This window comes from Ambystoma mexicanum, chromosome 14 (genome assembly GCF_040938575.1).
Source record: "Ambystoma mexicanum isolate Mex_15411 chromosome 14, UKY_AmexF1_1, whole genome shotgun sequence".
Classification (NCBI taxonomy): Eukaryota; Metazoa; Chordata; class Amphibia; order Caudata; family Ambystomatidae; genus Ambystoma; species Ambystoma mexicanum.
In genome coordinates this window covers 542,907,094-542,934,965 of record NC_090940.1, presented here as the reverse complement: position 1 = coordinate 542,934,965, position 27,872 = coordinate 542,907,094, and the positions used below count along the sequence as shown (strand labels likewise).

At 44.8% G+C, this 27,872-nt stretch overlaps 1 protein-coding gene across 1 annotated transcript in view; it reads left to right on the top strand.

The window, feature by feature from the left end:
- LOC138526942 (cholesterol 24-hydroxylase-like) overlaps positions 1-27,872 on the top strand; it is a 428,213-nt gene that overhangs the window by 118,931 nt on the left and 281,410 nt on the right. Inside the window, exon 3 of the mRNA XM_069637835.1 lies at positions 13,847-13,928. Within this exon, the coding sequence (XP_069493936.1) occupies positions 13,847-13,928 (82 nt within the window). The remainder of the gene's footprint in view (positions 1-13,846; positions 13,929-27,872) is intronic.

Genomic DNA, 27,872 nt, shown 5'->3' with positions numbered 1-27,872 from the left:
CAAGGGAGGAGGAACCGAGGGAGGACAGAGACAACGATCTTACTAGGCCAGGTGACATTGAGATTGCGCAAGTGCAGGGGATTGGGGAGGGGAAAGTGCAGGGGTGAGGGGGGAGGGGCAGTACATAGGATAACAGTAAAGAATAAACAAAAAATAAATAAAAAGTGCAGCCAGCTGGTGGCAAGTTCCAGGGTAAGAGCAGACATCACGTGTCAAGTGCTGGCAGGGGGCTGTAAGGGCACAGAAACAACCCCCGAGTGCAAGGGTTGCCAAGGGGGCAGTACAGGTGTGTAAATGGCGGGGAGGGGACCTGGGCCTGAGATCAGAGGATAGCCAGGTAACCAGTGCAGATTCAGTATCAACCCAGGTGATCAGCAGGAGAGAGGAGGAGAGAAAGCATGGTTCTCTTCAAGTTTCAGAGAGGCAGGGAGGCTGTTCCAGAGGGAGGCTCCAGTCGAAGAAAGAGATTTACCACCAACTCATTGCTTGGAGAGGCAGCTGACCCTGAGGGAGTTGAAGGCGGATGCGCAAAGAGCTAGACAAGGAAGATATTTAGGAAGAGAGAGTGGAAGATATTGAGGCCCCAGGCCCCAGAAGGCCTTGTGGAAAATGCAGAGGGTTTTGAACTTAATCCTCGCAGCCACTAGGAGCCAGTGCAGAGTTTTCAGTCCTGGAGAGATACGATCCCTGGGCTTGAGGCCAAGGACAAGTTTCGCAGTCCTATTCTGGATGAGTTGCAGAGGATGGAGAGTAGAAGCAGGCAGATTTAGAAAGAGGCTGTTGCAGTAGTCCAGCCTAGAGAGAACAAGAGCTCTAGAGACAGTGAGCTTCTGGGGGAAGGAGAGGAAAGGAAGAATACCTATGAGGAGGTGTAGCTGGTAGTGTGATTTCCAAGAGACGTCAGAGATGTGAGAAGAGAAGGAGATTGTGGAGTTGAAGATGACCCTGAGGTTTTTAGCCTCACAGGCGGGAGCAGGAAGAGGGCCAAGAGAGGCCGGTTAGAGAGTGACAGGAAAGGAGGGAGCAGGTGGGCCAATGAGGAGAATCTTGGTCTTACTGGTATTAAGGCAGTGATCATTGACGGCACACCGCTCCTGGATAGCAGACAGACAGTCAGAGATGAGAGAAGGAGAAGAGGTGACAAAAGGGATCCTGAAAATGAGTTGAGTGTCATCCGCATAGCACCGAAGGTTGTGAAAAGAGCGGCAATGGGGTGGGCAAGAAGTGAAAAGTATTGGTTGAACAGCCAGGGAGAGAGGTTAGACCCCTGGGGAACACCACAGATAGAGATAGAGACAGAGGAGAGGAAGTACCCCAGTTGGATCTGGGAGGTTCGGTTGGAGAGGAAAGAGGTCAGCCAAGCCAGGGCCTGATCGGTGATACCCAGGTTATCACGGAGATGGTTGAGCAGGATGTCACGGTTGACCATGTCAAAGGCAGAAGAGAGGTCAAGTAAGATGAGGACACAGGGTGTGCTGTAATCGAGGTTGGAAAGCAGGTCTTCACAGATGTTCAGGAGAGCAGTTTCCATGCTTCTGGCAGCACCTCTGAAGCCAGACTGATGGTCACGGAGACAACCAACTGATTCAGTGTGAAGATTAAGCTGGGAGATGGCCATCTTTTCCAGGAGTTTGTCCAGGAAAGGAGTACATAGCATGAGATCTATACCATCACATTATACATAGCATGCGTTGGTGTACAATGGTTATTTTGAACATTCCCAGTTAAATAGTTCATGGAGCTATAAGAGTGAAAATGTGATTCACTGAAATCTGATGGCAACATCTTGTTTTGTTCTATGCATGTCCCAAAATGCAGAGTGAAACAGGATCTGATGAACTACTCGCGCCTGATATGAGAACTCTGGAATGTGTTAATGTGAAAAAATGTTACTTATTATGAGTCAGTGGTACCTAATATGACACAGTGAGGCCAAACATAATGCAATGGCACAGTACTGATCAATATGGGACAACACAGCTGAGTATGACAGAGATGTGCAGAAGGACACATTTTGGCATGGCAAACACTGTTCTGCTAAGCCAGCGTGGCACAACAGTGCCATATGTGCCAGGGGGCTGCTAAAATATGCTATGGGGCTTTAGCTAGTATCAAGGAATTGCCCATACATTTCTTGGTGCAGTCATTAATCCTAGAGCGCTGTTTAATTTCTCACAGTGACATGCCATGTAATCGTGTACTAAGTGGTGATACGGCCAACGAAGCCCAATGAAATTGCATTTGCATTTTGTGATAGTTAGGGGTTTGACCTACTCAAGCTGTAGGACGTGGGAGGGCTTGACCCCTCTCAACATGGGACAGGATGACAGCCAGTATTTTCACCACAGTCCAGCCTCAGAGGAGGAGTGAGGGAGTTAGGAGGGCCTCAGTCCCTACCACTCATATATATGCCTTGTTGCATCTGGGAGGTACGACTGTCAATCACCTAATGCCTGCTGTGCCCTACTCTGGCCAGAATTCTATAATTTATTCCAGGGCTATTTGACTAATTGCAGGTATTCGTCCCTTTGACCCAAAGGGGAGGCCCAGTGTGAGGCGAGGGAGATGAGCCCGCACTGCAAGACCTCCTAGGGGTCAAGTCAAGTGCCCCCTTTGGGGACAAGGACTCCCGTTCCTTCGAGGAACTCCCTAGGACATCTACCATGGCTGCATACATGTTAGAACAAATAATGTGGCATCTTTACTGTTGGCTGAAGGAAATGCAAAAAGAAACCCATTTGTAAGAGAAAAGAGACATATATTACCAGGGACAAGTAGGAGAGAAGAAGGAGAGCCTTGTGTGCAGGGAAATCCCCCTGACATCATTACGCCTTGTGGAGGTCGAGCTAAGGCATGTCGCGGAGTCTGCAACTTTCAACTTGCCAGATAACGCCAATAAGAGATGTCGCATGCCTGGCGTGTGCAGATGCAACGAAAGCATTGTGAAGAAGGAAAGAGGAACAATCCAGTTTAATCATTCCTTTAAAAGAATTTTGCAGAAACTGGTGGAATCCAATGGCCAAAATTGTGATATAATGATACCCTGAGCCCAATCCGCAGTCCAGAAGACCCATCAGACTTCCCTGGGGTGTTCTCCCTTTGAGTTACTCTATGGAAGGGAACCCAGGATGTTTTGCACATGTTGAAGAAACCTGGGAGGAGAGCGAGAGGCCATCCTACCCATTTCCCAAATGGCCCAGAAATTAAAAGCGCATATGGCGTCAGCAAGGAAGATTGTAAAAAGACACTTAAGTCAAGCTCAAGAACAGCAAAAGGCAGTATATAATAAACATGATGTAACCCGATCCTTTTCTATCAGGCAATCCGTTTTAGTTCTCCTTTTGACATTGGATAATAAGCTAATTTCCTAAGAAGTCCTAGAAAAAAAGTCCCCTGTACTATCAAATCTCCCAAGCTGGTAGGTGTCAGAAAACCTAAGTCTATCTTGTTAATCTCCCGAAAGAATGGAAAGTAGATCCCAGTGAGACAGCTACAGTCACTATGGCCACCCTCCTTACTGATCCAGAAATTGAGACCCAATAGATTTTACCTGAGTTGCCATTATCACACCAAGAAGACCTAGGCAACTTACTGGCTCAATTCCCTTAAGTGTTTTCAGAACAACCAGGGAGGGTCGATAATTTGTTCCATATCTTCCGCACACTGGCATGGAAACTATCAACCTAAAGCCTTATTGGATTTTATTGTTCTCTCTTGGCACCATGCACCTGGCCACCCTCTGTCCTTCGGGCCCAGGTACCTGCTCATCCTGCCACCCTCCCGCACTGCCTTCGGGCCACCCCTTGCACTGGGGTATGTATCTGTACCCATACAGCCCCCCTTTTTTCTTCCTGCACTTATCAGACGTACCCTGTCTGCTGCCTTAAACCTAGCACTTGCAAATTGCTGGCTGCATTACCACTGTTTTGTTGCCTTTATTATTTATTTATTGTTACTTATCTGTTTCTCCTCTGCTTCGCACTTTCCACTTCTCCCCACTTCCATGCACTTTTCCCCTCCCCCCCTCTCCCATGCACTTGCGCGTTCTCAATGTCACTGGGCCTAGTAAGATCGCTGTTTTGTTCTCCCCTGTTCCCCTCCTTTGCCTTGTCGCGCTCTGAAACACTTGTGTACGAGCACGATAGAAATAAAATATCAATCAATCAATCCCTGAGGCCAGAAGAAACATTATTGAACTGGAGATAGAGGAGATGCTCAAGGCTGATATCATCGAGCCCTCTGAGGGTCTTTGGTCCTCCCCTATTTTCCTAGTTGCCAAACCTGATAACTCGTGGCAATTCTGTATAGATTTTAGGAAGCTGAACTCAATCTCCATCTTTTACAATTATCAAATTCTTCAACGGCTCTTTGATACAATACTGAACCTATGCACTGCTTTCTGTGAGGCCTCCTGGATGCCATCTTGGTCCATAGTAACAGCTGGCCAGAACATTTCACCTTCTTTACTCGATTGTCCGTACTCTTAGGAAAGCAGGTCTACGAGCAAACCCCCGAAAGTGTCACTTGGCCCAGTCCACTGTAAAATATCTCAGGTAATATGTCGGGAATATTCTAATCCAACCTCAAACTGAGAAAGTAAAAGCGGTGCAACAAACACCAACCCCTAAAACCAACCAGGATCTCCGATGGGTCTCACCAGATATAACAGAAGGTTTATCCCCAGCTACTCCACCCTAGCTGCTAACCTGACGGACAAACTAAAAAACTCACACCCACAGAAATTGGATTGGAATAAACAAGACCAAGCAAGTTTTGAAGGGCTGAAACAATTCTATATCAGGAGGCTCTCCTTAAGATGCCATACTTTAATAAAGAATGTATACTGCAATCAGACGCATAGAAAGTAGGCTTAGATGCAGTGTTCTCTCAAGAGTATGACATAGTTGAACCTCTGGTCTTATTACCAGCCAAAAACTATTTTCCCGAGAGCTGTCCTATGCCACTATGGAGCTCAAAGCCCTAGCCATCAAATGGGCCTTTGTACATCTGAGGTACTACCTCACAGGAAGGAATTTCAGGTTGCTTATTGACCACTCACTGTTAACCTGTATGAGCCTGAGAAAAGACACTAACCCAAGAGTAATGAGATGGTTCCTAGATCTCCAATCATTTTGCTTCACTGTAGAACAGCGGAAGGGGAAAGAACAGTGGAATATGTATTTTCTAAGTTGATTCTCTAAATAGAGATGGGGAACCCACCACTGTAAGGGGAACGGTATTTGACAAATCACAGGTATTCATCCCTTTTCCCCTAGTGGGAACCCCCCCCACTGTGAGGCTTTCAATGTGAGCCCACTCCGCAAGGCCCTTCCTAGGGGTTGAGGCAAGTGGAACCTCAGTGGGAGAGACATCTACAACACCACCAAACCAAGCCCATACAGACTTCAATATTTTCGCACAACTTCACTGTGAAGATAATCCATATTAACGCAAGCTATCCCTGCAAGGTACAAAATTAAAAAAACAATGGCAACTTAAATATCCTGACACACCATCCCATCACTACATTGGCCTCTGTATCACCATTGCACCATACCTGTGGGGACTTCAATATCATGACACAGCAAACCTGCAGGGACTTCATTAGAAGTGCACATAATGTTGGGACTATTCTCATTATAATCCCAGTTCATGCAGTATGTAAATCAGTATCACACCCAATTCATGTGAAGTATATGAAGACATTAATATCACCATAAACTGTGTGGGGACTTATCACACAACAGTGCTGTGAAAACGCACACCACCTCTGTCGGGACTTCAATGTCATTCTGATTCCTACTGAATACTGGAGCATAATTGCATATGTTTGGTGGTTAAAGGGGGCATTTTCCCATCAAGGACAGCACCTTTTGATTTACAAACAAGATACTATTTTCAATTTAAGGAAAATAAATCCACATAGCCCCAATTGCCTGTTTGGCAGTGGCTCACCCTTTGAATTGTGGATGTTTCAAATGAGTTGCTCTGTAGCAATGGGGCTAATTCAATATGTGCGTCTGGCTGGCTGGCGTGCAGTGCCCGAGGCTTGAAAAGGCTGGGTGACCATTTGGGGTCAGGAGAAAATCCTGCCACCTCTCTTTGACTCTGTCTATGTCCCATCTGGCTGTGGTGGCTCTAGTAGCTCAACTGGTCAAACAGTTCTCAGTCAATGATTCGGTCTACCTCTTCTTTGGTAAAACAGTGGGAGCGCTCACTCAGGGAAATTCCAGGTTTGTGTCTATGTCCAAGCTAAGCAGGAAGTGTCTCATGTGGAGCCTGAGTTTGGTTGTGGTGAGATCAGTTGGAGCAGTTGTACCTATTGTGCCTTTCTCACCATACTTTGTTTGTTACTGCCCTCATAAAAAGTTTGGGAATCATACTAGGAGAGAATGAGGAAGCAGATTTGCAAGGGCATTGCCCCTAATGAATTGAGAAGGTTGTAGGTGGGTATGGGGAAGAGACCACTGACAAACCCTACTCAGTCTTCGTCCAGGTAACTAAAGCCACTGGCCTAAGGGTCCTGCTAAACTGGACTTCCTGGTCTCCATGCAGGGGTGGCTCATGGATACTGGGCAGCATGAAACTGTCCCACCACAAATTATGGAGGATCAAAGCTAGCTCTGTGCTGTGACAAGACTGAGTGCTTTCTCAGCTGCGGCAAGCAGCTCAGTAAGTGAACCAGGTCTGGATTTAACTCTAAAGGGAAACCTAGTTTCTCTTTGACAGCTTTCAGTACCCTGGGCAAAAATAATAAGTGTTATTGTGTGGTTAGACTGGCCTGCATTGGTGCAGCCCGCCTGAACATCTTTTCTTATTGTGGTATGGCATTTTGTGCCAGGCACCAAAGTCAAAGAATCATGATCAGTGTTATTACATGGCTAGATTGCCCTACATTGGTGCAACCAGTCTGCAAATAGTTTCATACTGTGGCATGGCATTTCTTAGTGTCATAAGGAGGTAAGCCAACATGAGGGTTCTTAAGTTGACATAATAGCGTACATTGGTGATGGCAGTCTCTCATTGTGGCATTGCATTTTGTACTGTCACAGCTAACAGGAGTATGTTTCTATCTGGTAATACTGGCATATATTGGTGCAGTCTGCATGGACTTGTATGGGCACAGCCAGCAAGACATTTTTTTAAAATGTGCAAATGTTGTGCACAAAGGCATTGTGGAAATGAATTGGAAAATGCTTCTGTGCATTGTTGGTGACTTGCAGTCATTGGAAGTTTTCATGTGTTACTATACAAAATCGATTGCAAACTGTGTGGCTTTTTACCCAATTATTTACAGAAAGTGTGCTGTAAAATACACTATTTTTAGCCTATTATATAAAAAAGAATTTCAGGGAAGAAACCCACTCAAGTCCCCCTTTTGTTAGTTCATGCTCCCTCGCTACACTCAGTCACTCCACCATATTCGTGGGAAACATATACACCCGTCCAATAAAAAATTCTTACCAGCCATCACTGTCCCTAGTGTACCCGCTAGCTCAAGGAACAGGGTCAGGACCCTGAATTTTTCACAGTATCGAGAAAACTGTTGACATGAACTAATCAGATTAATATTGTATTAGTTTAGTACAATAACATGATCACTGAGGATAGAATCAAAATATTTCATTGCAAAATCTAAAACGTAGATGACACTGACATTTACTTGCAGCTTTCCCATCCTTTTATCTTACCTGCGCTCATTTTCTTTCTTCCAGCAGATTAAGGTCTACATACCTTTGATAGGTTCATGGTACGCCACCCCATGGGCAAGCATATGTGTTCTACTGTGCATACCACTGTGCTGGCAATTTGGCACATTATAAACCATGATAACATAACATAGCACTAATGCCAAAACCTTGCATATTACAGTACATACCCATTCTGATGTACACCCACCCGTGACATCCAGTGCATCCTTCCCTTCAGTGCTAGGATTCCCAAAGCTCTGTCATTGAGCGGATCCCCCATTTTTATAGTGGGGGGATGGAAGACAGGTGTAGATGGGATCAGCAAAATGCGTTTATGACACTCCACTTTTAACTTTAAAAATGTAACCCACCTCTTACCTGTCTCCAGCAGCCCCCACTTGCCTAAGATATGCCAATTCTAGAAGGGGCCAGTTATCTTTTAACAGAATGGACAACTGGTTTGGTCAGAGTGGGCCAGTTTCATAAGTTACTACACTAGGCTTCACCAATGTTACTAAGCAAATATGTTTTCAAACATGTTAGTTGCAGCATATATTACCAAAAAGACCACCTTGGTTAATACACAAACAGTCTGTTCTGGATAGTGATGAATTGAATTGTGTGATTGTGGCCCCCTTTTTCAATGGTGCCTGGACCAATGTTATGCCCCAGTCTGAACCTGCCTTGTTGCACCACGGTGGGAAGTGGACTTGGTATAAAAATGCAAAGGTTGGGATGGTATTCCCCAAAAACCTCTTGGTAAGAAACACAGGGATATGACTTTTAGCAGACAGAAAAGTAAAGGCAGACAGCAAAATGCTGGTGTACGATTTGTTTAGTTGATCTTAAGCTTTTTCCCTTCTCCCAGTACACCAGCAGACTTTTACATTTGTATATAAAAAGGGGTAATCACACAATACTATTTACATTACTAACCTACCTAAACAGCTGAATTACTAAAAACAGTACAGAAAAGAGTCCTTTTAAAATATAAACAGTTCTTCCAAAAAATAAAAGTCCTTAAAAATATATGCAAATGTCTCCATACAGTGTGCTGTAACTATGTATAAAAAAACATTACTTGCAAGCCAGCCAGGCCAGCGCTGTCACAAGGTCCTTTCTGCTCTGGGTATTTCTCTTCCTCTGTGTTGTTATTGGTTCTCTGGCAGGCTAGCAGCAGCAGCATGTGTGATGGGTCCCCAAATTTTCTTTTGGATGGGCAGCTTATGCCAGGTGCAGCCCAGCATTTATGATAGTCTGGGGGCAGGGGCCCAAACCAATGCTCCACCCAAGCTGCATCTGCCAGATGCAGCCCCGGGAGTCTCGGAGGCCCGTCTTGGCAGGGGGCAGGCCTTAAATCATTACACAGCGCTCCCCTCTCTACTGGAGAGCGCCACACCTGACAGAGGAGGGCGAGAGGGGGGGCAATGACTGGGGGCGTTCCCCGCTCACAGAGCCATGTGGAGCCAGGCCACGGCAGTGACAGGAGTGCCAGGAGGCAGTGGTGGGTTCTGGCACACCCCTACCTGTCTGTGGAGAATCACTCTTTCAGCTCGGGCCGGCAGAGGTGAAAAATAACTAGCAAAGGTGCAGGGAGGAGTGCTGCTCAACCCTCCTCAGTGGAGGTTCAGACCAACTGTCTTCAAGGCGCTCTGCTCATGCTGCAAACCTTTTCCTTTTTTAAAGAATCCCTGTGTGGCATCAAGTGCGGATGTCTTTTACTCTAATTTGTTGCATGCTTCTCCCCATTACAATATTCTCAACCTTGAGGATAGCCATGGCCTGAATTATAAATCTATCTAACTCGCAACTTGCTCTACACACCCACCACTCCCCACCCGACCTGAGACTGGGTGATCTGCTCCTCACTGTTTTCTCCCCTGATTGTTTGGAGATCCCTTTCCCACCCTCACCCTCCGAATACCCTAACAATAATAATAATAATAATATAAAAATAATTGAGCCATGATTTAGATCTACAGTCCACCTGCCACAGTACCCCTGAACTCGTAGCCACCTGCACTAAAGAAGAAAGAATGGAAAACGTAGGATCAGGCAATGGGAAACTCACATTGGTCCCCTGGTGAATCCTAAATTAGTTTCATGACAGTCCTGCTCTCCCTGGTTGCAGGATGAAGATCAGCCGGGGCCTCATCTAGGGTTATTTCCTGACCCAGCGATCAACCCTGTACCAAGTCAGGCTCCCTATATTCCAGTGGAGGAATGGGTAAGGGTTCCCTCTCACATCCAATTTAGCAGGAGCAATTGGATCAGGATTAGTCTTGAAAGAACACTCTCAGATTCGGGTTCACGTCCTCTTCTCTCACTAACGGTGTCAGCTCAAACTCATCCTGGACTTGGAGCAGATGGTTCCGGTGCAAGGTCTTGATGTTTCTTGGCTGTCCTCATACCCACAGTCAGTAGACAGGCAGCACTACTAATTGATGCTCAATGTTGAATGGTTGAGACTCCCACTTGTTACTCAGCTTGTTCTGTCCACTCTTTCCCAGACTGTGGATCAACACGCAATCACCAGGTAGAAGACTTGCATCAATGTGCAAGATGCAAGGCAACTGAGGATCTGTGTAGCCCAGAATTGGTTTGAGGATTCGAGGAGCTCAAGTAGTGAGGATCCGCTTCAGCTCCTTGAATGTCTCCTGGTATTAGTCGGTCCACCTATCATCAAAGGGCTCATGTGTATGGTGTAAATGGTCTGCAGAGTTGATGGTAGTCCTGCAGCTCCTCTAGTTAGGCAGGTATCCTTTGATGAGGTCCACAAGCGGTTGCACGATGTTGGCTTATCCCACAACAAATCTCCAGTAGCAGTTAAAGAATTCAAGGAAACTCTGTAACTCCTTCAAGTGACCAGGTGAGGAGGGATTCCGTCTTTGCGGGATCTACAGGAATGCTGTCTGCAGAGATGTTTCCGCTGTATTTGATGCTTGTCCAGCAAAACTGGCACTTGTTCACACTGACCTTTAGCCCTTGCTCCCTTAGGCAGTAATTCTGCCAAAAATGCCCCATTGAGTCCAATGGACTCTGAAAAAATTGAATCATACTCCGCCACCACCACGTGTAATCCACCGGTAAATCTGCCAGACCAAGTGGCGGTAACGGTAAGTCCAGTGGATTTACAGACAGAATACTGCCCAACTCGTAATGACCCCCATTGTCAGGTGAGATTTCGTTCAATTTCTGATTTGTCCATGTACTAAGCAGAGCTTGATGTAACATTACCATTACATGAGTTCATGTTAAGATAAAACACACTCAGGCCTATAAATACTTTCTTAAATGATTTCAACATCTTCACAAAACCTCTCTTACTTCCTTGAAGCATTATATATCTGTACAGCATTTAATGTCAAAGAGCCCACATACGAAATGTTTAATATCATAATACATCTTCATTAAGGAGACTTCAACATCATCACACACTATCCATGTGAGGACTTCAATATCATCACATATCAACCCTGTGGAGACCTCAACATCAGCACACACCACCCATTTGAGGACTTAAATATCATCACATATCATCCCTGTGGGGACCTCACTATCAGAACACACCATCCATGTGAGGACTTCAATATCATCACATATCAACCCTGTGGGGACATCATCAGCACACACCATCCATTTGAGGACTTTGATATCATCACATATCATCCCTGTGGGGACCTCACTATCAGAACACACCATCCATGTGAGGACTTCAATATCATCCCATATCATCCCTGTGGGGACCTCACCATCAGCACACACCATCTATGTGAGGATTCAATATCGTCACATATCAACCCTGTGGGGACCTCAACATCAGCACACACCACCCATTTGAGGACTTAAATATCATCACATATCAACCCTGTGGGGACCTCGACATCAGCACACACCACCCATGTGAGGACTTAAATATCATCACATATAAACCCTGTGGGGACCTCAACATCAGCACACACCATCCATTTGAGGACTTAAATATCATCACATATCATCCCTGTGGGGACCTCACCATAAGCACACACCATCCATGTGAGGACATCAATATCATCACATATCAACCCTGTGGGGACCTCAACATCAGCACACACCATCCATTTGAGGACTTAAATATCATCACATATCATCCCTGTGGGGACCTCCCCATCAGCACTCACCATCCATGTGAGGACTTCAATATCATCACATATCAACCCTGTGGGGACCTCAACATCAGCACACACCATTCAGTTGGAGGATTCAATATCATTGTATTCCATTTCTATGGGACCTTGAGCATAAATACATACTATTCTTATGTGGCCTTCTATACAATGACACACCATCCCTGTGAGGACCTCTATGTCATCAAACAACATCCCAGTGGAGACCTCAACATGACCACACACCATCCTTTTGGTGGACTCAGTACCATATCAGCTCTATGGGGACTTCAGCATCATTACATACTATTCGTATTCACATACCTTTGTATGGCCAATTGGGTGTATCTGTGGCTTCATTTGCATCACCTGAATGCATTTTCCTTCACCTTTTGGGTATTTTTTGTTGAATTGGCCACTATTTTTGGCAGTGTTTCTTTCGGTATTTTAACCTGAAGATAGGATGGAATTAGCATTTTTATTCCCAGCGCTAATTCCACTGGAGTATTTAGCCCCGGGGGAATTATCACTGGTTTGCATTGCTTATTCCTCCAGCGCTCATTTCTTCAGGGTTAATTCCACCAGAGGAATTAGCGTCCATTTTCAATAACCCTTATATCAGCAGATTGATCAAAGTGGAGGCAATTGCATTACTGCCACTTTGTCCCCTTAGAGATCAACTTGTAATGAAACCAAATGAGTATCAATTAAACATCAACATTGTGAATATTTTTTGAATAATCAGACAAAATGTGATGCCAACTTTCAATTAATTCACATATCAGACTATAGACAAGATGACTTCCGTGCACATAATGTGTTGTCTTGTCAGTGTAGAATTCAATATCATCACACACCACCCCTATAGGGACTTCAACAAAATCACAGAAAAATAAGAAAGTAAAGTAAGTCACATTGTGATTCGTATGTTACAAAAGTAGTCAATGCTTGAAATGTATCTGGAAGTGTGTTGTGCAATCAATGAGGGAAGACTTACATTGTATATCAATTATATCCAATTCTGTAAACATACAAAATACACAAAAAAACATCTTAATTTCATTATTTTACATTTAAACGCAGAGTTCAGGCCATTTAAAACATAATTGTATTTGTGTATAAATGGTTCCCATGAATCTGCTGTCTGCTGACTAAGCATGTAGGGCATCCGATGTATCAAGTGTGTTTAAATTCCTGACCGTGTGTTGATGACTGCAATACCACACCCAGCCTGCGGGGGCAGAGTTGAGTAAATAATCAACACACCAAAATAAACACAGGTCCCCACAAGGCAATTTTTTTAAAAGTTATAAAAATTGGCACAGACGACTTTTAAGTTGTTTTAAATCATTTGGAAGGCATTACCATGTGGGGACTTGGGTTTAGGTCCCCACAGCGTGTGTGTGTTTTCATACCCAAGTCCCCACAAGGATAGTAACACACACACACACACACACACGCACACAATATACCGTGGACAATACACACCTGTAAAAAAAACCCGAATTAGCTTATTTTTAATAGAGTTAAGATTGTTGTTTATAACAAGTAATGTCTATAGACGTTGGCAACCTAAACGTTGAGATTACGAGCAGACACTATCCACACCAAATAGTCCATCACCCTACACATCACACATCAAACGTGAATATCCCCCAGGTGTTGAGTCCTAAAAAACTAATTAGGGAGGACTCCTTAACATACCAAATACATGTGGCTTCACCAGAAATTAGTATATCACGGTGCCCCATGAAAAAAGTGGGGGGACCCCGTCCATCCGCGTGTACCCTCGACTTGAGCCCTATCCCCTTTTGTTAAATATTCAATTAACTGGTCGCGGTATATGGTACCTCAGCGACTTCGATAGAATCAAATAGTATTCGTTCATTGTTAAAGCACTTACAAGACTGGTATATGGTTTGTATTGTACATGAATATAGATACAGAACATTAAAGAAATAAAAGTCAGACTTCGAACAATCATTTTCCGTGATTTTGTTTTCCCCTTAGGACGGAGAAGTATGGGCGTGTTCTGCGTATAAACATTTTACATAATGCATCATTGATTGTTTCCAGTCCCGAAGCCATAAAGGTATTGTATGCTATAATATACTTTTCAAATACAATGGTTTGCACAGATGTGGCCTCACATGTATGTGTAGGAACCGGCGAGCCGCCTTTACATGTTTATACCCATTGCACCTCCAATTCAACGGGTCATTTCAGATTGAGTTTGTAATGCATGCCCTTTTCATGCACATCCTGTCATGCGCGGTAACCATCTTGTGAGTTTTCCTGTTGTATTGAGAACTACTGATACCAGAAGCTACCTTGATGCTCTGCTAACTGGTCATAGCATAACAGGCAACAGTCAAATTCTATGTGTATATAGTACATTCCCCATATGCACTGGCCCCACAATGCTGCCTTCACATTCATGTCACTCGTCTGCAATGCTTCTTCTTGTTTCACCACACTCACTGGCTGCACACACTTCTCTCATATTCACTCTGTGGGCAATGCTTCCAGCACACGGTGCTCCGTACAGTGTTTTCCCCCACACTCATAGCCTACAGAGTTATTCTAAAAACATCCCACTCGCTGTCTGCAGTGCTTCTCCCACGTTCACCACACTTGCTAACTGCACACACGTCTCTCATATTGACTGTGTTCTCATATTCGCTGTGTTGGCAATGATTCTAGCACAAGGTGCTCCATACATTGTTTTCCCCACACTCCTAGCCTACAGAGTTCTTCTATAATCAGGCCACTCACTGTCCGCAGTGTTTCTCCCACGTTCACCACACTTGCCAACTGCACACACGTCTCTCATATTCACTGTGTGCTCATATTCGCTGTGTTGGCAATGCTTCCAACACAAGGTGCTCCATACAGTGTTTTCCCCACACTCCTAACCTACAGAGTTTTTCTATAATCAGGCCACTCGCTGTCTGCAGTGCTTCTCCCACATTCACCACACTTGCTAACTGCACACACGTCTCTCATATTCACTGTGTGCTCATATTCGCTGTGTTGGCAATGCTTCCAGCACAAGGTGCTCCATACAGTGTTTTCCCCACACTCCCAGCCTACAGAGTTCTTCTATAATCAGGCCACTCGCTGTCCGCAGTGCTTCTCCCACATTCACCACACTTGCTAACTGCACACACGTCTCTCATATTCACTGTGTGCTCATAGTCACTGTGTTGGCAATGCTTCCGGCACACTGTGCTCCGTACAGTGTTTCCTCCACATTCCTAGCCTACAGTGTTCTTCTATAATCATGTCACTCGCTGTCCGCAGTGGTTCTCCTACGTTCACCACACTCACTGACTGCACACACTTCTCTCATACTCACTGTGTGCTCATATTCATTGTGTTGGCAATGCTTCCAGCACACTGGGCTCCGTACAGTGTTTTCACCACACTCCTAGCCTACAGAGTTCTTCTATAATCATGCCACTTGCTGTCTGCAGTGCTTCTCCCACGTTCACCACACTTGCTAACTGCACACACGTCTATCATATTCACTTTGTGAGCAATGCTTCCCGCATGCTCATGATCTGTACGGTGTTTCCCCCCCACTGGAAGTCGGCAGAGTTCTTCTATATTCATGCCAATCGCCGTCTGCAGTACATGTTCCTGACTCACTGTCTCTGCAGTGTTTTTTCCACCTTCACCTGACTCGCTGATTGCTCACTGCTTCGACTACACTCACTGTCATTCACTCCACTTAGTGCATGTTGATTGCTTTTCTTCCACTCATTCAGTGCAGTGCTTCAGCCCACTCATTCCACTCAAGGTCTGCATAGTTTGTCACACTCATTCACTCTCTATACAGTGCTTCTCCACTAAACATAGTTTATAGTGCTTCTCTTTTTTTTTTTATTGAAAAACTACAGTTTTAACATAGCGAAAAAACTTTTGTTTCAAAACACAAGAGGAAAAGAAAAGAAAAGAAAAGGGAGGAGAGCGAAGCTCCTTTCCTTGATATCAGATGTTAAAGCAGATGTTATAGCAATCATTTTTTTCATTGACAGCAAGTTCTCAACCTAATCATGGTCGATATGCCTCCGTTGGGCTAAATGGGGAATTTCAAGAGTACATTCAAATAGGTGACAATTGCACACACGTGTTTCGTGTTGTTGCCAGATGAAATCCTATTCCACCACGCTGCCATATCCCCATCTAAGGGGGCAAAATTACCCAGATGTTTCAAACGGAGGTCACAGATTGCCTGAAATCTAATATTAGATGTTTCAAAGATTCCGCCGCCTCCATGCAGAAACGGCAGCAGTTTTTGTTCACTGCAGGATTTTTCCTTTGCCACAGGATTTCTTTGGAGTGCAGAGTATTTAGACGAAAGCGGAGGAATTGATCTCGGTAGTAGCGAGAATAGCATTGTGTCAGATAGTTTGTCTGTGTATTCAGTTTTTTCTGCTCCAAACCAAGCCAATTTGCTGCAACAAGTTTATTCCGATTCTCTAAGTTAAAGGATAGTTCCGGGACTTTTTTTTTATTGTCCCTACGGTTCGGCCATGTGTTTTTAAGCATAACTCGGTAGATCGTAGAAAACTTTCCTATGGACCTTACCCGACTTTTCGTCCATTAACGCACTCGAAATCAGCCGCCATTTTCTGATAATCCTATCATTTCCCCCCATCGCCCTGGCTCACCTGCTTTTGCGGCACTAAATCAAATCCCCCGCCCCTGAAACAGACTTTATCAAAACATTCATATTCCCCGCCTCTATCCGTGACGTGACTGTGCTGCGTAGGCAAACGCGCCCAGGCGTCTTCTACGCGACTCCACACAGAACCCGGAAATCAACACAGATCAGCTCACAACACAGCGCGCCACAATTCGGAATATGAAACTGTACTTTTAAATCAAACCGCAAGATTGTAAATTTGGTAAAGTACATTTATTTGACATCAAATGTTTAGAGAATATTCAGCGATTTTCATTTTTATTTGCTCACGTTCCAAAAAGTTCGTTTTGAGGCACGCGATGTTCCTTTGCTGTACACAGGGTCTTAGATCATCTCACAATACAGCGCCACAATTCGGAATATGAAACTGTGGTTTAAAAGCAAACAGCAAGATTGTACATTGGGCAAAGTACATTTATTGGACATCAAATTTAGAAACGGGGTCTGGAGGTAGACATGGGAACAACAACCCATGCTCTATAGACCACTTTGAAGTGTACATGGTCTTTGGCACCTCTTGGCCTTTATCGCTCCCTGACTGCTCCACTTGGCAGCGCAAGTACCCCGGTGCGAACTGCCTTTGATAGGGCGGGGGGGGTGTGGATTAGGGCGCTGGTCGTGCAGACAAGACTCGTTTGCCGCAGGGCCTCACCAAGGAGAGGCCATCTAACTGCATGTAAGAGGCAGGCTGCAGGATCTAGTACATGGAAGGCAGGGGGGTGAGTTTATAAATACCTCACCCTCCCAGGAGAATATATGGGTGCAGTTCACCCTGGAGACCCTGGATGCCTAGGCAGTTAGTCAGCAGCAGGCTGGCCTGTGGTGGCAAGGCGGCACGGGCCAGAGGTGGTCATCTCTGTACCCGGTGCCCAAAAGGATGATTTATTATGATCAACCATATTGATTATTTACCTATAACCATGTTTTGTATCAATAAAATCCAAAGGCCTTCCTTTTATTGCCAACGCTTGAACAAAGTGGTGTGGTAAGTATTTTTGGGGGAGGAGGCAAGGCCGGGAGGCTTGATGCCAACCCGCAAAATAACATATGTATGTCTGCTGCATATGGGTTCAACGGTTATGTGGATTGAAGGTGGGCGGCCAGCGTGAGGGAGGATGCTGGCCAGAGACATATGGTGTGACAAGACAAGGCACAGGAAGACTATTCAATGGAGACACACTAGATTCATTTAAAAAATCAAAACAACCATTGTTAAAATATATGTTGGGTTTTATTTTAGATCTTAATTTCAATTGAACATAAATAATAAACATTACACATTGTAAAGTTGCGGTTGCAGCACATCCAGGGAAAATCTGCGGTATTGTCCACTGTCGCTGGGGAAATGTTGTCTAATGGCAAGTACCGCACAGGCAGGTATTACTCTCCGAACGCGGTGTCCGAGCCTCCCGTGAAGCCACCAAGTGAAGCAACGATAGGCCACCAGCCTGTACCACCTGTGAAAAAGAAAGATGCAAACTGTATTAAAATGACAAAACTTTATCACTGTCGATTCAGGTAAAAAATGTCATTCTGCTTTGAAAAAAATTCTATCTAGAAAATGCACAATATGGAACCAATTTACATGCATTCGAATGATATGTAGATGTAATTTTATATGTGGGAGACGACCATGACATAGTAGTGGCATCACTGACATCACAACCAGAGTATACTTACTCGTTACTCGGATTACGCGGACGAACAGTGCTGCGAAGTTCGTGCATAAGCACCATCATCATCCTCAACACGGTCCGTGAGAGGCAGGCTTCCCTGAACTCTGGCAGCTCGGTGATGCATTGCGGACTTGGCTCGCCTTCCGAAATGTAGGCCAAGCACCCGGAATTTTCACGGCAGCAGCAGTTCTCCTCCTCAGTTGGCATTAGCTCGCACCGATTGCACGTGCACCAGGTGGAGAAGCCGTCCATGCGACATGGTCCAGGCTCTTCATCCGTTGACTGGTCCTCCCAACTGCCGTCCGAATCCCCATCGTTTTCGCGTGCTTGCCTTTCCAGTAGTTCTTCCTCGGTGTACTCGGGCTCGTACATATACGGCATTATTGTAGCCATTGTGTGGTAAAGAAAGTAAAATAATTTATAGCGGTGGTACTGGTATCTGTTCACACGGGCTACAATCAACGAAGGTAGCTGACCAGAGCACAGAAACGAGTCACAGAATACTCAAAGTAACACAGAGAGAGGAATCGATTCGAAAATCTGCTGCTGTGTGTTGTGAAACGGTGTGTTTATACTTATTGAGGAAAGAGGCGTCCTGCCATTTCCATGGCGACACTTCATTAGCTGAGGCGCAGCGATTGTTGACACGAAACGTGCTTTGGCGTTGGGAAATGGGCGGTACGCGTCTGCTGATGTCAGGCTCAGGGGCGGGGGATTTGATTTAGTGCCGCAAAAGCAGGTGAGCCAGGGCGATGGGGGGAAATGATAGGATTATCAGAAAATGGCGGCTGATTTCGAGTGCGTTAATGGACGAAAAGTCGGGTAAGGTCCATAGGAAAGTTTTCTACGATCTACCGAGTTATGCTTAAAAACACATGGCCGAACCGTAGGGACAATAAAAAAAAAAGTCCCGGAACTATCCTTTAACAATCCATGCCCAAGCTTCAAATTTTCTTTTAGCGTGCTGAGGACGGGAAAAGAGGTCATAGTTACTGATTTCAGCCGCGTCAATCCATTCTAGTACTTTCGAATGCCATTGGCTCAACAGACAGCCGGGTTTCGGCTCTTCGTTAATCGCAAATATCTTGTAGGCAGGAGCTCCACCAATCTCTTTTATCTTACGCATTAGTGAGATAGATTTCCATATCACCTGAATAAACAATGAGTTCAATGATAGCTCATGACGTATCAGTACCATTGGTACGCAAGGCGGAAGGTTGAGGACACGTCTCCAAAAAAAACCCTCCAATTGATTCCATATTGACTCACTGATGTTCCAACCGGCTTCTGCACCAAACGTTAAAATTGGTACTACCTTTTGTTGGTAGAACATGAGAACTGGTGTAAGCGAACATTTGCCAAAGTCCTTATTTATCTTAGCCGCTTGCAGGGCTAGTCTTGCAGATTTCAATTTTAAGACTTTCACCCATTGATCTTCACAGATTGAAGTGTTAAACTGGATTCCTAAATAGTGGATTGAGTTAACAGATGTTAAGACCTGGCCATCCACCATCCACTTGAATGCACAATCTTTTCTGCTAGACACATGACCGATAGAGAGGATTTTCCTTTTGACTGTGTTGATAATGAGTTCATTGATGGATAAATACTCATTCAGACAGTGTAATAGACGTTGTAGTCCAATCTGCGTTCTATCTAGCAGGACCAAATCATCAGCATAAGCCATGTATCTTACCAAGATCTTGTTTATTTTTGGAAGGAAACTATGAGCTTTCTCAAGATGAATCGGAAGATCCGCGAGGAATAATTTAAATAAATCTGCTGCAAGAGGGCAGCCTTGCTTGACTCCCCTTGTGGTAGGTATGTTGTTTGATAATTTGCCGCTTTTATTGAGGCGAACTTGAAACAAGGTCTTCGAATGGAGTGCAAGAATTGGATTAAGGATCTCAGCCGGACAGTTCCACTTGCACAATTTTGACCAAAGCAAATCGCGATTAACACAGTTGAACGCTTGCTTCATATCTATGAAAGCTAGATGAAGCTTAGTTTTTGTTTTTATGGCATCTAGTTTCAGAGTCGTTAATAATGCAAGATTGACGTCTACTCCAGTTCCCTTCGTAAAACCTGTTTGGCGAACATCAAGGATTCCAGCGTGTTTCGCCCAGTTCACCAATTTCATCCTGAGGTTCGATCCAAATAGTTTACCGATTGAGTCCAATAGGGCAATTGGACGGTAGTTTTCTGGAGACTCCCTACAACCCCTCTTGTGGATCGGGACCACTATTGCAGTTACCCAAGAATCGGGTAATTTCTTGGTAGTGGCAATTTTCTTAAAAAGGCATTCAATAAAAGGTGCCAATTGAAGTGTTACTCACCATATCTGGGCCAGCTGCCCGAGAGTTTTTCAGCAGCTCAATAGCTCTAACAATTTCTGGCTGAGACATTTGGACGTCCCAGGGCACTGTTTCAGCTACCCGAGCTGATTTGATCGCATTGTCCTTAGTGTTGAACACTGCAGAGAAATGTTTACACCATACATCACCAGAAATTGTGTTTTGGGTTGAATTGACACTCTGTACATGGCCCGCGTTTACGATTTGCCAGATTTCGCGGGTGTTTTTAGTGATCAGAAGCTGCATCAGTAGTTCCGCACGGTCTTGCTCCACAATGATTTTGTGGGATCTTGCCCAGTTTCTGTAGTTCGCTCTTATTGATTTTACTTCTGCAAGTTGTTGAGCATTGGTGATGTTTTTTGTTTTTTTTATTAGACGCACTTCTCTTCTCAGATCTTTTTTTTTGTCGTCTTATCACTTTACTAAATCGATGTTTGTGACTATTAAGTTGTTGAGCTGGATCATTTTTGTTTGTTATGTATATTGACAAGAGCGGAGCATAGTCTACGCCATTTGCCAAGTTCATTAGTCCTTCAGTTAAGTTACCAATTTTTGTTGCACTCAGCCGAAGACGATTACCACTGAAGTTCGCTTCCACTGGTGTAGAATAACGCAAGGTGGAATCAAACGAAGGCAATAGGCAACCAAGTTTTAATAGCCTATGATCACTATTAGGCATTTTCAAGGCGTGTAGTGTTGTTACCTTGCATTCGAAATTCTTTGATACCCAAAAATAGTCAATGATGCTGTGTGAAAACAGTCGGTGCCAAGTTGGTTGTGCCGGAATGTCACCCTGAACGGCACAGTTCAGCAACACACAGTCCCACATCTTCATTGCGTCCGACCAATTTTGCTCTTTTGCATCCAGATTTTCATAGGCCAGTTGTCTGTAGCTTTGGTTGTTTGAATCATAGTTGAACCATGTACAATTCAAATCACCACAACAGATGATCATCAAATTGTTGTGTTTGAGACTTGTCTCATCCATTAACTCACAGATCGCAATGATAAAAACGTTTTCTTTTATTTTGGCTGGGTTCCAGTAGCAGTTAATAATCAGCAATGATGAATTTACCCTTGTGGTGTCAATCATTGAGTGCATAAGTATACCTTGAACAAAGGGACTTGGATTTGAACACGTTGGCGTTGTCCAGTTTCCAGTCAGACGTACCATCGTCACTAGGCCTGCACTCAGGTGTCCTTGTGTATTTTTAATGGCCGGATTAACTAGGATTGAGTATCCATCTCTCATAGGTGCTTCAGAGAGCCAGGTTTCTTGTAAACAGATCGCAAAGACATCGTCTAAAGGTACACCAAAGCTTTGAAAGAGGTGACTGAATCCTCTGGTGTTCCATGAGAGGATTGAAAATGGAGCATCCCAGGTTTTCAATCATTGCTAATCTTGCGCTTGACGCCTTGATCTAAGTTCTTGCTTTTCGTATTGTTGACTTGTTTGGCCTTTTCTCGCAGCCACCGTAAAGCTGCTACGTAGCTGTTTCACATCAACAACTTTATTTTCTGCTGAGCTACGTGCATGAGACTCAGAATATTTATTCTGAGAATGCTTGTCTGGTTCGACTGAAATGTCGAATCCGAACATCAGAAGGTCGTCAACTGCTTTAAGCAGAGTATTACGAACTCCTGCAGATTCAATATGTAGGAGAACAGCATCGGAGCATTGCTCAGTCACATATTCGACAATTTTAATATCGTCAGAGTTAATCAGACACAAAGGTGGAATATGTTTAAATAGTCTCAATACATTTGCTCGATTTAAGTTGAGTTCATTGTCCTCCTTGTGGATATTTTCCAATCTGAGTTTACAAATGCGCTCGACCTCTTGATGTACATGGGATTTGTGAACCTTTGATGTAAATCGCACTTGCTGTTTTCGTTGATTTGTGGTTAATTTAGAGTTCAAACTTGAGGCTGCCACATTCAGTTGCGTGTCTTCTTTGTTAGTCGAAACAGTACTTGTTACTCTGTTGTCTTGCAATTTCGAAAAAGAAGAAGTCGTCATAACATTTATTGCTTGCGCTGGGGGACGCGAGCAGGGAACAATTCCATTACTGGAAATGTGAGACTTGACCTCGTCATCAGAGTTTGAGTACGTGGATAGATCACATAGAGCAGTTGATACTGAGTTTACTGAAGTGACTGACTGACAGTCATCCGAATTAATACGTCGCCGCTTTGCTCCACGTCTTAGGTACGTTGACTTACAGTTCTTTTGAGATTCCTTGGGCTCCTTCGCACTGTTACTGTGGCGATTAAAAAGCCCCAGCCGCGGCGGCGTAGAAAGGTTTCGTATGAAGCTTTTCGTGGATGAATGAGTGGGTCGCATTGCTTTCTTCACTGTTGTGGTGATTTTATTTTTTGTTTTGGCTTGTGCTAAGTTCTTGACTTCAGTTGTAGCTGCAGGTGTTTTAGCAGTTTGACCCACTACACCTGTTTTTGCCGTGCCAGTGAAGATGCCAAAAGAGGAAAATACTCCCCTTTCTGCAGCCTCTTGAGAAGCAGTTAAAGAAGGATGCCTTTCTTCATTAGAGGGGGCACGTACAGCCACAGTAGACAGATCAATTACCGGCTGGACTTGTAAGGGAGCATTATCAGGGACGATATTCGTTCCTACCACGATATGTTGAGTACTTAGGTCTTCATCACGTTGGGCTGGTAAGCATTTATTTTGAACCGGCATTGACAGAAGTCTTTCTGCGACCTCCTCGTGTACTTGCGTCCCAATGATAGTACAAGTAGATGAGTCAGAAGTCCGTATGACTCCTCCGGAATTGTTTGTACAACGCTCTGTGGTTAACAGAGGAGCTAGCTCTCTAAGCACCTCTAGCAGACAGTTTATCTGAAGCTCATGTCGCTCCTGTTGCGTTGCAACTAATTCACCAAGACGTGTTTGCCACTGCAAACTTTTATGTTTTTCTTCTTGCATTTGTTGGTGTACAGACTTGGTGAAATTGTCTATTTGATCTAATTGAATGGAGAGATTTGATAGAATCGCCCCTTGATCACGAATCGTGTCATTCAGTGATTCGTAAAGTTTTACAAAGGGTATCATTGCTTGGGAGGAAGCCGCCAGTACATTGTTGTGCAATTGAATAGCAGCACCTGCTGAAAGGTTAATTTTTGAGTGTGACATGTTATGACCATCTTTTCCAGGACTTGGGGCAGTTGATGGCTCCGTAATGGAGGTGCGAAATTTCGATGGAGTTGCTAGAAATGCAGCTGCGGTTGTATTTTTTAAACTATGGCGGTTTTCTGATTGTTTCGCCATAGACAGCTGATTTAGAGTTTTTTCGTTTTCTTGTTGGCCATTTCGTAGCGTCGATAAAAAGTTCATTGGTGCTTGAGCTGATATTGTAGTAGGAAGATGCTCTAAATTCTTCTGATTCAACTTAAGTGGTGGAGTACTCACAGGCAATTGCTCACTCTTACTGAACTGCTGATTAGACGATACTTTAGATACGTAATTTTGTAAGTGAGACTGAGACGGTGCATCAAGAAGATTAATTACACAACCATTTACTGTCTTTTCTGGTGGATGGTTCGAGTACTGAGAGTTGTGCAAAGAGGCAACCCCCTGGTATAAGTGGTTATTCGGGGTCCTACGGTCTCCCACCGGCGCCAAACTTGGCTGTGGGGAAGCAACAACAGGTGGTCGTCAATCCTTGGACGGCGTGTATAGCACCGCTGGCGGCGCTGTAATTGCGAGCACCAAATCACTGCACGTGGCTGTTTGAGGTATCGAGTCAGCTGTGGCCTGAATGGAGTTAGAGCTCGCCTCAGGTTTTCCAGGCAGGCTCTCATTGGTACCTACTGGTGTGCTGAGTATGAATGGTAAGTGTTGCTCACTTCTAGCATCACTTACAAGACCGTCTGTTATACCAAGGGATGGAGTCATGCTTTCATCAGGTCTCTCATGTGCTTCAGACACAGCATTTATGATTTCTGCATCCGTTAGGTCGAATGGAGAAGAGTACTTCACAGGGGGAGCAATTTGCCTGGGTACGTCATCCGCTTTTTCTTCCTGTGCAGCTGACGGAAACGGGTTTGGCATCAGATCGGCCAAAGAAAGCAGCATCAGCGGTTTTACAGGCTGTTTACTAGGAGCTGTGTTTAATTGATTGTTAGATGACTCGACTGCTTCTGATGCAGTTAAACTTACAGGACTTGCGAGGCTTGCAGGGGGGGAGGTAAAGGCAGCAAACTCGTTGGAGACTTCTTGGTGCACTTGAGCTTTAGTCATGCTAGATAAAATCGCATTCAAAGTCGGAGTATCCGACGTAGATGTAGTAGTCGAAACATGCTTCGCGTTACTTTGCAGCTTGCAAAGTGACGCCCACCGTGTCCAGCTATTCCCTCGAACCTCGGAGAAGCAGAACCTGCAAGGAGACAAAAGGAACATCATTAGCAGCAGCATCTTACCTGCAGTCTTCATCTTTAAACACTTGCAGCTACTGAGAACAGCTTCCTCGAATCTGCACGCCTCCCGGACAGAACGACCTGAAAGAGGAAGATAGAGGCAACATTAAAGAAAGCAGTAGAGACATTTACAAATTACAAACTGCTCAAAAGGCTTACCTGACTGGTCGCCTCTCAGCTGGCACCACTCCGGACATTCCACTCGCGCTGGAGCACACTGCGACCTACAAGGAAGGAAAACACAGGTTAGCAAAGGCAAGAATTTGCAGCGCTGCAGATAGCGCTTACTTACCGCATCATAGCGCTCTTAATGCGCCATCATTTACCAGCGGGGCTCAACCAAGCCAATTCGCCGCGCTGAAGCTCTGCATACCTAAGGGAGAAAAAAGATGCATTTAAACAAAGAAAGGCATGCAGGATAGCAACAAAACTAAAGAACAGCAATAAGACCTACCTGAACAATACCAAACGGGCCAGCGTCAATGAAGTAACTGGACCGCACTCGCCCATGAAAGACAACGCGCCCCTGCAAAGAAGGCAGGACGGAGAGCACACTTAATTCTACCACAAGGTGAGGAGAGGGCGCCAGAGGAACTGAAGTCATACTGGGGTGGAGGGAGGATACTTACCCCAGTCGGTCAGTCTTGAACACAGTCTTCCTGTACTTTGAGGCAGAACCTTCCCCGCAGACAACATCATGGCAATGCTGCGGAGCATACTAGGGAGTAACCCGGCTGGGTGGCGTCCCTGTGGATACCAGGTGAGCGTAACACTAAGGCCATGAAATGGAAGATTAGGATATCAAAGGACTGGTTTTCAGTATTATCCTACGGAGTACGGGGGGAACAAATGCTTTGTGTTTACTTGCCCCCCTGACTCCCATTTTCCCAGATGGCTTGGTGGGTTGACTGGGGGTTACTGGAGGTTGGATTTCTTGCTGTTAGTTCCGATGAGAGGTGCCCAGGTGGTGAGGGTGCAAGGATTCTTCTGTTCAGGTCCAGATGCAAGATGCAACCCCTGGCGATGAACAAATAAATGCACACAGTCGACTGCAGGCGTCCTTCCACAGTTGGGGAAACTTCTATAGGGCAGGATCCCTTGAGGCTGGGATGCTGGAATTTGGAGGCAAGGTGACCACAAGCTGGTGACCAACCAAGTTCCAGGTGCAAACGTGGAACGGCAACGCTTCCGGTGAGGTAGCCCACGAGAGAGCTGGTTAGTCCACCGGGTGGTCCAGGGACACTTCTGAAGGCTCAGGATGGTTAGATCCTCGAAGGCGTCGAGACTAGTTGGTCCCACTAGTCCAAGGGCTGAAGCAACGCTTAGAGTCTTCGGAGATCAGGTAGTCCAACAAAGCTTCATTGGGCCAGATGCAGGAAGGGATGCTAGGCCTCTTCCGGAAGTCTTCTTCAGACCTTCAGTCAGCTGGTCATCTATGAGGGATTCTTGGCTCCAACGCTGATCGGAAGAAATGGCTGAATGAGTCCTCTTGTTATCCAGAATCCAGCCTGGAAGCAAGTTCAAGCCCACTAATGGTAAGGAACTGCACCATTCAAGCAGTCAGCAGTCCGGGCCCACTATCAGTTTAATTCATGCCATACACCTAGACCTCCAGGCACCAAAGATGTGGAATGGGACCAGACAGTCCCACCACCTTCCTGGGCCACACCCCCAAAGGCATCACTAGCCCACGAAAGCTGCAGTTTTCCAAGGCAAATGCATGACCGTATATGGAATTTCCTGACCGGGCGAGACAGGAAGAAAGCCACATTACAATATGGCCAAAGAAACAGCGAAAATCTCATGGCACATCCATTTTACGGCTCTTGCCACTTTTAGTAACCATGCGCGGTAAACGGGAATCTGAAAAACACCAGCTTGTCTTTAGGCACATATAAAAGTAACCAAAAATCCCAAATGTAAAAGGCTAGGGTGATACTAAAGTATCGCCATTGCACTGCATAGTAAGATGCTGTGTGCATTGTTAAAAAGTTATTTAAAGGCAACATAGTTTCCCAGTACTGATAGTCTGGAGGACTGATCAGTTCCCCAGTGACAAATGAGCAAAAGGCAGGGCAAGTGAAGCTGAAGGATTTGCATCCGCTCAAAAATGTAGAACAGGTTCACAAACAAAGCAAAAGGATTGGTGGTCCCATCGAAACTATGCAGGGAAAGTTTCCAAAAGAGAAATCGTTCCTAGCACCCCTTACATGCAGTTTTCAACTTTTTAGAAAACTGAGTTCAAAAGCAAAGAGTAAAAACAGGCAACATTACCTTTAATACTTGCATTTAGTCTTTGTTTTGTAAAAAACGTAAATTCCTCCTGCAAATTACACCTTGCAGACAGCATTTAAATGGATTCCTATGGAAAGCGTGTGCTTTATACAGGTGCTAGATGCAGGCGAATCCCATAGGAATCCATTGTTTTCACATCAGCATGAAGATGCTGGGCTGGCATAAAACAGAGAGGTTTTACAGGCAGAACGGGAAGTGTAGGGGCAAACCTTTCTCCTCCTGTCTCCCAATCCACCTGCAAAAATGTATGAAAATCTGTCGGAGCGGGTAAATAAGTGTAAGCACTGGTGCAAGCCTGGCAATGCCTCTTTTTGGCCCTTATTTTACAACAGCCAGGCTTAATAAATAAAAATATATACATACATACATATACATATATATATTTAGTGGCCGAGTTGTCTTTATTCATTCAAATTATGTGCACTGTATTACCACAAAACGCAATGATACTCATTTAAATTTGGTGAAATTCTATTGTTGCGTCGTCGGTTTAACAAATCCTTAGAAATCTTTTTACAAACCGATCTAAAAGATTTTACAGCCATGATCGTTAAATTGAGAACTTT